Source organism: Mchenga conophoros, linkage group LG3 (genome assembly GCF_057382185.1).
Source record: "Mchenga conophoros isolate Kocher_MC1m ecotype Shallow Benthic linkage group LG3, M_conophoros_male_GT1.1, whole genome shotgun sequence".
In the NCBI taxonomy this organism is placed as follows: Eukaryota; Metazoa; Chordata; class Actinopteri; order Cichliformes; family Cichlidae; genus Mchenga; species Mchenga conophoros.
In genome coordinates, this window is record NC_140528.1 from 62921500 (window position 1) to 62933443 (window position 11944).

The window sequence follows — 11944 nt, forward strand, 5'->3', positions numbered from 1 at the left end:
CTCGGGGTTCAGTATCTTTCCTAAGCCATGTGGGCTGGATGATCCAGGGATCAAGCCACTGACCTTCTGACTAGAAGACGACCTGGTCTACCACCTGAGCCACAGCTGGCTCATTCTTTCATTTGCATACTCTGAGTTTGTGATATAATCAGGTGTGATTTCACTAACTTACTCTATTCTTGAGTTAGAGTCAATCACAGTCACGGGTCAAATGTAAATAATCCAGGTTTATTAGAAATTTCAACAATACAAATCAGGCATCATAGAGAAAAAATAAATAAATAAAAAAAACCCAATAAATTTCCAAATAAAGAAGAAACACTGCACCAGGAAAAAGCACTGCACCACATAATCACATAAGGTAACGTGTTCAAACTGAATCTGCTCCAAAAACACTAAATAAATTATTTCATAGTGGTTTAAAAAAAAAATCACAATGTTCCATTTAAATTTGGTGCTACAGGTTATTCTTTGTGGCTCGAGGTCATAAAAAACTATTCCTGTTAACAAGAGTTTTTACAATAAATATATCACAAACATGACGAGTGAGGAAGAAAAAACACGTCAGTCCGTCTCGAATCGAGAATTACATTTAAATTAAACACTTAAACATGTGAGTCAAACATATCTGAAGTGTATATGCATTCACTACAAACAAAGAAGAAGAGTGGTAGTCGAGGTTAATACTGTCTGTATGTACCGTAGTTACAGAATAAAGCCTAAGATCAAACATTTGCTGTCTTTTACTCCAATAGTAGCAAGAGAAGCAATCCTTTAACACCACAGGCTGCTCCTGTTTGTGGTTCACACTTTGATTATGCTTTATATGTGTGCTACATTAGTGCCTGTAGCTGCCTGCTCCCAACACACACTCCAGCTGAAGAGGTAAAAACAACAACAAAAATCTCTTGATAAATGTAGAGGGCTGCCAGTGTCAGATCCCCAGTGTTATAAATACAGCAGTTCTCCACAGTGTATGCAAAAATCTAGTGTTGTGCATAATCTCTGTACACAGGCTCCCACAGCTTTGTTCTCATGAGATGAACCCTTTCAGTCTGATAAGCACTCGCAGCCAAATGTGCTAACGGCCGTGCTGCGGAGCTGCTTCGCGTCCTGAGCACCAAACAGCGCCGCTGATGTGCGAGCGCTCTGCTGTTTTTACCACAGGCTGAAAACAAACCACAACCGGGACGCTCGAGCGACTGTTGCCACCTTGTGGTCAGAGCGCACTATAAGACAGGCTTTACTCCCATGATTGCAGGTCTGCAGAGCAACAATCAGACTACTTCATCATTTTTTTTCTTGAATAGCTGACATAAATGTCTGAAACCAGGCCAAACAAGTGAAGTTAAATAGTGTGAGGAGGGTTTTTTTAGCCACAGAAATCTGTGTCAAATCAAAAGATGCAGATCCATCTGCTGTGACGACCTTGTCAGAATAAAGGAGCAGCTTTATCTTTAAACTAGTGTTTTTGCCCTTGGAGGAAATATAATAATCAGACCCTTCAAGTCCCCAAAAGGAAGAAATGTAGCATTTTTAGCTTCTCTTCCAGTCAGAGGGCTGCTAGTGTTTGTATATATGTAGATGGAGAACTTGTTTCTGTACAGAAAGCCTGATTAAAGCATCTTCAGCATCGCTCTACAAAACAACGCCGCTGCCTTCCTGCTGATGTCTCCTTGTAGACCAGTAGACCTTTGTGATGCTCCACCACCTTCCTAAAAATGAAGCTGCTCCGTCAGTCTGCAGGAGAATAAGCTGGTCAGGAGCTCCACATTAAGCAGCAGGTCCTTACTGTTGGTCCCTGATGTATCAACGAATTCATTTTTCTGCCAGCTGCTGTCAAACACCACCATGCATGTTAACTTTAAACACAATGTCTGAAATGTAAGAGGTTAAACTTCATGTTACTCGCAGTGAAATCTAGGACTCTGCTCCATTTTTCAATCTGGACGAGTGTAAAATGATTTCCAAATATAGGATGCATGGATCCTTATGTGCTTTAAAATGACCCTAAATGCTTTCTGGATGTGCATTTGAGTGAAATCGCAGTGAACTCCAGATTTTCTGCCCTGTTTCTCACTCTTGAATGATCATTTCTTTTTCTCCCATCCAAGCGAACACTCAGAAATCCCCAGGCAGCATTTCCCTGATGCTCATTTTCACAAAATTTGAAATAAACGCCTACTGTGCCACCATCACAAAAAAAAAAAGAAAAATCAGAGAGAAACTAGGAAATTGATGTGCTGACTATGAAAGTTGGGCAGAAAGGGTTTTACAGGAAGCTAAATCTGGATACAAGAAGAAAGCGTCCGTCGTTTCAGCTCGACAGCGACTTCATCGGCGGCCGATGACCTCGTCTTTTTTTCAGCAGCGCCGGGCGGAGGACGGATATTTGGTCTTCAGGCCCTCTTTGAAGTTGCGAAACAGAACCCGGTTGCGTTTGTTCTCCTCGTCTTTCCTAGCGTGGAACTCCCCCTGGATCTTGAAGCCGCGGTGCACCACAAAGGCAGTGCTCAGCACGGAGAACCTGTATCCGGCCACGTGGAGCTCACAGGCCTGGAGGGAGATTAAACAACAGCATGAGAAGACAGACGTGGAGGTGGGAAGTGATGAGAGCGAACGGGGGGAGGTGAGAGAAGATAATGACACAGGAGACGGTTTTGGTATCGAGGGCAGAAGGCGTGAGAACAAAGGTGAGCGAGCGGACATGAGGAAGGAGAGATGAAATGTCTTCTTCAGGTACGAGGTGTCAGGGAGAGGCTGCGTGGAGCGATGAAACCGACAAAGGTGTGGAGACATTTCCACAGGGGAAAGGAGAAGCTTAGAAAAAGAAGGCCATGAGGTTTAGAAGAGACTACAACCAAAAACGATTTGTGTCGAGCAGATTAATTTAATTTAAAGGAGCCTTCACACCTTTAATATAGTACTTTCCTAAAGTTGAGGAACCTGTGAGAGGTCAAAGCTGATGCACCAGAGGCAGACGTCCTGTGACTTCTCGTCCTCAGTACAGGTGTGTCCACAATCATGTGTTTTAGTGTTAAAATGTGTACCTCTTACTGCATTTACATCCTCATCTGAAGTTTTAGGAAGCTTAAAACTCCATAAAAAAAGCTGCTGACCCAGTTTTAGTCTGAAAAGTCCAGGATTATAAAAAAAAAAGAGAGATTTTATGGGATTTCATCCCGCTCTGGGTCACGTCCTCTCCCACTGCTGTGACTCATTAAACTTCATTTGTGATGACTCCTAATCTCTTGTCCATCTCCATGACCTCTTTACTCTTTTGTGTTACTTTTAGTAACTTCCATTCATTTTCCAAACTGTTTATAGTGTTTATGTTAAATGATCTGCTATAATGATAAAGTTCAGCCAATTTGAAGGCAGGAAGTAGAAGCAACTTAAATAATAAGCGTGTGAGATAACAGACTTGTCAATAGCACAGCTCTATCACTAAGATATGGGAGAGTATTTAAATTAAAATAATGTTTAAAAGACAGTTTTTATGCTTTCAGCTGCAGCCACGGTGGCGCTTAACAGAAGTTTAAAACAAAGACATTAGATACTGTTGGTCTGGGGGATCTCCAGCAATGGCGATGCTATTATTAGAATTGATTATCAGTAGGGGGTAATCTCTAAACTTGAACTTAGAGATGCAGGTTAATTGGCTTGAATCACCAATTAACCTGCATGTATCTGCAGGAGGGAGTCGGAGCAATAGTGATATTTATTGATAGTGTAAAGTTTCTTTAAAGGCAGAAAAATGACTGGTAGCATATATTTGTGCACTTGCTTTTGAATTTAGTCTACAATTTAATTTAAGCAATTCATCTACAGAGTTTTGGACCTGGAAAAAAACCTGAATCTTTTAGTGCAAACAGAAATAATAAAGAAAGTCCTCGATGATAGAAAAAGTGAAGAAAAAGCCTCCATGTGAGTAAAGAGTGAATAAACTGCAGACTTGTGTCAAACTGTGTTTGCAGATCTTATAGAGTAGTAGTGCACCAAGTACTTCTTCCTATGAAAATATACACAACTTACAGTCAAATTAAGAGATTTAAATGCAGAGGTCGGCAAAGTTGTCGACCACTTTCCAGTTTTTTAAAAATACAGCAAAGTATAAATACTGCTGACTTTGGTTTACTGGGACCTGGGCTTTTAATTTTAGAAGGCTGATCGTTCCAGCCACCAAACACCTGGAACAAGCTGCTGCTTTACTCCTTTAGTCTAAGAGCGATACTGATGCTGACAGTGTGTGGTAGCTCTCTCCTGTATGTTCAGTGATTGTTGTGGTTTTGTATTCAAACACCTCATGGGCTTCAGCTAACAGGCAGATCTTCTTGAAATCATGACCACCTTTCTCATACCAACCTGGCTGATACGATTGAAGCCATACTGCTTGAAGTTCTCATCGTAGAGAGGCACAGAGCGGTGCCCGATATAAAAGGGCTCCCAGGGGTCCACCCAGGTGAGCGTGTAGGCAACTTCCAGGGTTCCCGTCTCTCTGACGTGGCCGTTTACCCACTGTGAGTAGTTGGTGGGGGCCTGACAACGAGGACACAGCTCTTCATAAAAGGGCCGGACTTCACCGACCTGGTAGAGCTGAACCAGCTCTGCCTTGGTGGCTGGCATCTTCCTAGCGTGGCGGATCTCGAAAGCTGGTAGGACGAAGACCTCGTCACTCGCTGGCTCACGCTTGCTGATCATGGCCATGAACTGCTCATGCAGGTCGGCGCTTGGCAGCATGTCCATGTCAATGACCAAGATGTAGGAGGACTCCGTGCCCCCTCTGGCGATGTTACGAAGAAGGTTGTTGGGGTAGGAGATGTTTCCGCTCATAGCATAGTTCTTGTACTTCTCCCCGTGAGTCTCCAGTCTGGAGAACACTGAGGCACAGTCCTCAAGACCTGCAAAATGCTCACGGTCCTGCTCCGGGAAGCTGGCCATCTCTCCAGAGAGGCAAACCAAGTGGAAGTCCACCAGGGCTTGGATGTGAGGGCAGAAGAAGCTGAGAGCGTACACCAGAGCTGTGGCAAACTTCACATCTTGGCCGTGAGCGAATATGGCCACAGAGATGGGGTTCTGCCACCTCTCCAGCAAGGACTCCAGGTAGTGCAGGTTGTTGATAGTGGTGTGTGTAGCTAGAGCCAGGATGTTGGAGCTGGGGTCAGATCCCGGCTTCTCATTCGTGGTGAAGTCACTTTTGATCAAGTTCTTGTACACTCGGTACTGCCCGCTGTTGTCAAAGATCCCGCCGGTGGACAGTGAGTACCTCAGGCGCTCCTTCCGCGAGTTTTTCTCCGGGTGGGCATTTTTCTTGGCCCCGGAGCCTCCGAAGAGCTCCGAGTATCGGTACCGCTGCTGCTTTCCGTGAAACTTGGACAGGAAGGACAGGTAGATGAGCTGCAGCAGCGCCACTATCAGCAGGGCGCTCAGCACTACTTTGAAGGCGGAACATTTCTTGGAGAGATGCATCCCAGACAGGCTGCAGGACACAAAGAGGTCCGAAAACCACAGCTGGATGCCTCTTACTGCTCTATTTCTGTCCCAGCTAGCGTCACCGACACTGGCGCCTCAGTTCTAACTGCAGCCTCCTCGGCTGGAAATGTAACAAATACTCGATCGCATGTTTTCCCGGTTATTGGCAGCGCTGACCTAGATTTCCACACGACTCACAAAAGAACAAATATAGCGATCATCCAGTTTCTGTGATCTCCATCAAAGCACAGCACAGTTGTCAGCAGTCTGCTGCTGCTGCGACAGCGGCGCACACCGATGTGTTATAACCGTAATGACGGAAGTAAAGGCGCCGCTGAATTTACTCCTGGAGAAGTGTTTGCGCTTGTTTTTAATTTGTCCTAAAGGCCAATGTGTGAACCCGTGGATGTTCTAAATACGGTGCCACGTTACGTGAGAACGAAGTCTTTAGAAATAAGCCACATAAATATGGACACTATTCTTATAGGTTCCCGTTGAATACAATTTGCTGTTGCGGTAGAGACATTCAGACGAGGTGGCCGAGTGGTTAAGGCGATGGACTGCTAATCCATTGTGCTCTGCACGCGTGGGTTCGAATCCCATCCTCGTCGGTAGCTTTTCACTTTTTCCCACTTAATCCTGAATCACGTGTTTTGTCAGTTACGTAACGCCATATGTTTAAAAATAATCTCAGTTGCTCAGTATCACTTGCTCACGTTAGTCCAAACGGACCATGAGGTTTAAATTACAAATGAAGGAGCTTCAATCAATCTGCCTCATTCCCATATAAAACCCAGAATCAATACTATAAAGTGTAGCTATATATATAGAGAGAGATAAATATAGATACGTGCAGATATGACAGTGCACACAGACGCCCAGAGAAAATATCATCTCGCATTTTTTATTGTTTTTGTTAGCTTTTCTTTTCCCCTGTCTCAGTTTACTTTAGTTTCCAGAGTTAATCTGATATTTTAAGGTTTATTTTGTTTGCCTAAGAGTTTTTGGTGTGGTTCATTCTAGTTATCATTCTATAGTTATTTTTGTTGCTGTTGGTTTTGTTTTTGGTGGTTATTTGTCATAGGTAAGATAATAAGTTCGCAAGCACACGGCTCTCTACCACATACTCGTCTCAACTAAACATAAGCTCCAGTCTTTTTATGTTTGACAAAACTAAACTTACAAAAATTACAACTAAAGACATTTTTTATTTTTTGGTTTAGTTTTGTAAACAATCAACATCCTTTCCATTTTTCTTTAAAGTGTGGTGTTTCAGTTAAAGTCCTTTCAGTTCCCCACACTAAGTTTGTTATTTATAATTGCCTTGCAGACAAATTAGGAGCAATCCAAAACTTGGACACCAAAACGTACCTTAAAGGTATTATATCTTACGTTAACTGACGTGTATTTTCCTGTTGATACATCTTAGGCATTTTCTGTACTTGAGTAAACAAAGTTATCTTCCTTTCACTGTGTCCAAAACCTTTGGTGAGTGGCAAACTTTTCACTCTCCCAGAAAACCCCCAGAGGTCTTTTTATAAAAACTCCATACAAAAGACTTTCCCCATCTTGAAATCAGTCTTAGATCACCATGCTGAAGGATGTCTCAATTTCTGAACGTCATGACTTGATAGAGCTATAATAAACGATAGAGGTTTATCCTTTGAAAGCAGGTGCTGCACATACAGGCAAATATACAAACCATGCTATGAGAGGGACTCTTTAAACTAGTCCTTTTTCCTTCACCATTCGTGTGTGAGAACAATTTATGATGTACTTCTGTTGAACCTCGTCTCTTGTTTAAAACTCTTGTTGGCTCCACTCCTAATGGAAGTGATGAGATGAACTGAGAGCAACAAGAAAACACAACTGTGACATTTTTTTATTCATCATCATTAACAAAAACAAAGGCCTTACAACACATTAACTGTGTGGACAGTGCTCATGGGGTCCTAGGAGGCATTTCCTCAGTTATGGTGGGTTTTTATTATTAAGGTGTGACAGTTACACTTCCAGGTTCATCACCCCTGAACACAAACTGACCTCATTCAGAGCTAATACTCTACATGAAGTCAAATTTTTGCACAGCTTTCAAAATGATCTCTTTGTTACATATTTTACTGGATGTTTAGGCGTCCCATTTGTTCTTAGTTTTCAAAATTAATCTTTAATTTTGGCCTAACATGTTAGCAGTTGTATCTTGTGTGAAAAAAAACCCACTTTCTATAATCTTAAAACAGCAAAATCATGTTTTTAGCTGCTCCTGTGTGAGTGCGAGTAAATATTCAGGGGGTTGAATTTAATCAGTGAACTGGTGTCACAGTATTTCAGCATTAAAAAAGGCAAACATAAGACAGCTTTAACTTTCACACTGAACATAAGGAAGCAGAATACACCTGCTGCAAATTAACAAGTGCGTTAGATTAAGCAGAGATTTCAGTAAACTTCAAATCCAGAGTTATCCTGCAAAGAGTTTGTTTTCCACCTAAACTGTGTGACTCCATCTACGTGTTCAGCACTGCAGAAATCAAAGGGCCCTGCTGTCACTGTCCATGCTCACTACCTATGAAACTAAAACACCGGCTCCGCTTTTGGATCCGCCTCCTTCGCTGTCCCTGGAGGGAGCGGCTGACTGGCCCTTTTCCTCTCCTTCGCCCTCTCCCACCAAACGTATGTTGTAGCGTTCCCTGTACTCTGTGAGCTCCCGCCCCTTCGTCTGCATCTGTGAGTTGATGGACTCGATTATTTTGGAGATCTGTGAGGACAGAAGGAGGAAGAAAATTAAATTTTGAGTTAAATAAGTGTCTGAGTACAATATAGGACGCTATTAAACGCCAGAGCACTCAGTGTTTAAAGAAAAATTGTAAAATGCTCTCATTTCCTCTTCCATCACCTGTTCTTTGTTGTTTTCCAAGGCAGGTAGAACTTCTTTTACTGTCCTCTCCACCAACACTCCTCCTATTAGACGAAAGCATTTCCTCGATGGATCCACCTCCTTCAATGTGTCTACTACTAAGCTGAATAGAAAAACAGAAATGTTAAAAAGAAAACTTATTCAACTCAAAAGGTAACACAGGAATGCCTCAGCTAGTAGCTGACATTGTTATTCCCCAGACTGTGAAATATTTGCGGCTAAGAACATGCATTCAGTGTTACATTCACATGCACCACCTGGTCTGCCCTAGAGCTTACCGTATTTTCACGACCATAAGGCGCACTTAAAAGTCTTAGATTTTCTTCAAAAAGTGCGGCGCCCTATAGCGCGGTGCGCCCTATGTGTTGTAAGGAGGACGTAGTAGAGAACACCATGAGAACGTTAAAGGGTGAAGTGTGGGCGTTGATCGTATATACCGGGACAATCGCACATACCTGTATAAAAGAACAGGTATGTGCATTATGCAGGACATCGTTGTTTTAACAACCCTGAAAATGGCAAAGAGACACGCTTACGAAGCACAGTTTAAACTGAAGGCCATCAGCTACGCGGAGGAACATGGAAATCGAGCAGCGGCGAGAGAATTTAAGATTAACGAATCGATGGTTCGCAAATGGAGGAAGCTGGAAAACAAGCTCCGGCAGGTCAAGAAAACGCAGCTGAGTTTCCGCGGACATAAGGCGAGGTGGCTCGAGTTGGAGGAAAGACTCGAGCGGTGGATCATCGAGCAAAGAGCGAGCGGGAGAAGCGTTTCGACGGTCACCATTCGGCTAAAAGCAGTTTCACTAGCTGAAGAGATGAACATTGAACATTTCCAAGGAGGTCCGTCTTGGTGCTTTCGTTTTATGAAACGGTGCCATTTTTCCATCCGGACCAGGACTACGGTAGCGCAGCAACTTCCAGCGGATTATAAGGAAAAGCTGGCCATCTTCCGCTCCTACTGCAGCAAACACATCGGCGACAAAAACATCCAGCCCAGCCACATCACTAACATGGACGAGGTCCCGCTCACTTTTGACATCCCGGTGAGTCACACTGTGGAGAAGAAGGGGACCAGCACGATAGCGATACGCACAACGGGGTATGAAAAGTCTTCTTTTACGCATACGGTACTTGTATGCGCCCTATGGTCCAGTGCGCCTTATTTGTGTGTTAAATACAGTAAGGGCACACATAACTGAGACTGCGCCTTTTAGCACAGTGCGCCTTATGGTCGTGAAAATACAGTATTACGTATTTAGATGCTTATAATATCAGGCCATAAGTCTCAATTAACCTCCACATCCACAAGTCCACTAGGATCATAAATTTCATCATCAGACAGTGAGTGTGAGGGTCCATGTGTCTACGAGGACTTATCCACGGAGACTTTATTTCACCATGCACTGACCACACATGCACTCTGGGAGGTGAACTTAAAAGAAATATAACAGGAATAACGACTCAGCCATCAGGTCTTCCACCAAGTATATTAATACCCATACAAGTATATCTGACACTTCATTTAAGCATTTATTTATTTTTATATTTAAACGTTTTAAGATCAGTTACTTAAACTCAGTTACCAAAGTAACTGCTGCCAACCTGTTGTGCCAATGAACTGTTTGCAAACATGCAAACGTTTCCTAATACTGGAAGTGAGAAATAAACACTTGCTGTGTGTGTTTTTCTATCATCTGTCTGCTTTTTCTGTGTACACGTGTGTGCGCACACATTTGGGCCACACATCGTACATTTGAGAAGGCACGCAGTAAAACCATAAAATAATTTAGCTGCTTCCCAGTGCGTGTTGCAAGCCATGGTCCGATGGATTAAACTCCACCATCTTGGACTTCTGCTCTGAGATCCTCTATGAGCTGGAGGGGCACTGGAGCTAGAACCTGAGCTAGAATTTGACGAGGACCTAGAGTCAAGGCATGACCCTTGATGCCTAGATAACGTCTATCGCCACTAGGATTTCATTCTGCTGTCGTAGCATCGGAGTCGTCAAATAGCATAACTGAATTCTGTATATCAATGAATCATGTTCAGTTCTCTCTTTCTTGAACTGCTGCATGAAACTTCTTTGTAAATGTAAACTGTTTAGAATGGATCAGAAGGTTTGTACCGACCTGTGCTCGTTGATGTCCATCTCCAACTCTGCAGCTTTAGAAGCCATACTGCGCTGTTCCTGACGCATCCTCTGAAATGTTGCCACCACCTGCCACAGAAAACCACAGTGAGCACCATCATGGACCAGCAGAGACTGGACATGTAAGCATGTCTGATCCACACATAGTTAAGGTGTAAAAGTCTATGTAACCTCACTTAACAGAAATTCACACATTTTCAGTCATTTTTTGGCTATATCATAAAAATAATGGCATTTTAATTTTGAGTAACTTAAACACCTCCTGGTGATCAAAACCAGTGAGCCGTGTTTCTACCAGTGGGGGCTGTGTGGAAACTGTGAGGGATTGTTCACATTAACAATTAACCAGACTTCACTAAAAACACATAAGTTCTCTACAACAACACACACAGCCATCACTATTTTCTGAGATGACTGAGGGATTTTAATATCCGCTCAGCATGAGTCTGTGATGGTCACTGCCGTACTCTATGCTGTTCTGTGCTGCGCTGGGACAACAGAGGGCAGCTGACACCAACAAACGCAAACTGATCCATGATGGACAGCCTGCAGGAGCACCACATGAAACCACTGCATTGATCACATTAATCGCTTTCCACATACTTTTGTTGAGAGCAGCTACACTGCAGGACTTTTACGGCAGACTCAGTTCATCGTTACAGGTACTTTATGAATATCTGACTAATGTGGCTTCACGTTGATTGAGTCGGGCTGGGTGGTCTTCAGTTATAAAAATAGCATCTTCTATTCACACAGCCACACCATCTCCTTACACACATTTAAATACGTCTAACAGCCATAAACCGCGCTCTAGAAGCGCACACCTGACCCCAGCTCATTATATGAACGCTTAAATGTTCATGTTTAACACCAGCTGCTTGTTAGAGAGCAGACCATGACGGCGATGGGAAGCTAACGTTAGCTTTAGCTATCCGGGACTCAAACTGGTGGCTGTAACTCCACCGCACACGGCCCAACGACAACAATATCAACGACTGCACCGGTGAAGCAGCCTGAGGTGGAGGGGAGGGTACCTGTTCAGCTGACGGGCCGGACTGTTTCCCACCGCCGCTGTTGCTGGATTTGCTACCCGTGCTGCTACTGTTGGCTGCCATCTTGGAAGGGTGTTGCTGCGAGGGACCCAGGAAAGACGTACAGGGCTGGTTTACGCGATTGCCTGTATAGAAATGAATAAAATGAAGTGTGACTTTCCATTATGGTATTATTTTCTTTTAATCACTGTAGTATGTGAAATTTTGGACTACCTCACATTACCAGGCCTTCAGTATGGACCAATTACTGTATGGACCTTAAATTACATTGTTACATTATTACATTATTGTAACATTATACAATTTTTATTTTTACTTCTTATGGTGTTGCTGCAAGACGGCAATTTCCCTTGC

General features: G+C 43.3%; 2 protein-coding genes and 1 non-coding gene across 3 annotated transcripts; 1 reads left to right on the forward strand and 2 right to left on the reverse strand.

The window, feature by feature from the left end:
- Positions 1-207: 207 nt before the first annotated feature.
- On the reverse strand, positions 208-5788 carry b4gat1 (beta-1,4-glucuronyltransferase 1). Its single transcript, XM_085266297.1, has 2 exons — positions 4366-5788; positions 208-2556 (listed from the first exon to the last, which is right to left on the reverse strand). The coding sequence occupies exons 1-2, from the start codon at positions 5467-5469 to the stop codon at positions 2365-2367; spliced, it is 1296 nt and encodes a 431-aa protein (XP_085122423.1). The 5' UTR covers positions 5470-5788; the 3' UTR covers positions 208-2364.
- A 213-nt stretch (positions 5789-6001) lies between these two features.
- Positions 6002-6083, forward strand: trnas-gcu (transfer RNA serine (anticodon GCU)). The gene has a single exon. It is a non-coding gene; the product is annotated as a tRNA-Ser (tRNA).
- A 1255-nt stretch (positions 6084-7338) lies between these two features.
- On the reverse strand, positions 7339-11715 carry pfdn2 (prefoldin subunit 2). The gene is made up of 4 exons (XM_085266306.1): positions 11573-11715; positions 10519-10607; positions 8366-8489; positions 7339-8227 (listed from the first exon to the last, which is right to left on the reverse strand). The coding sequence occupies exons 1-4, from the start codon at positions 11651-11653 to the stop codon at positions 8036-8038; spliced, it is 486 nt and encodes a 161-aa protein (XP_085122432.1). The 5' UTR covers positions 11654-11715; the 3' UTR covers positions 7339-8035.
- Between the last annotated feature and the right edge of the window lie 229 nt (positions 11716-11944).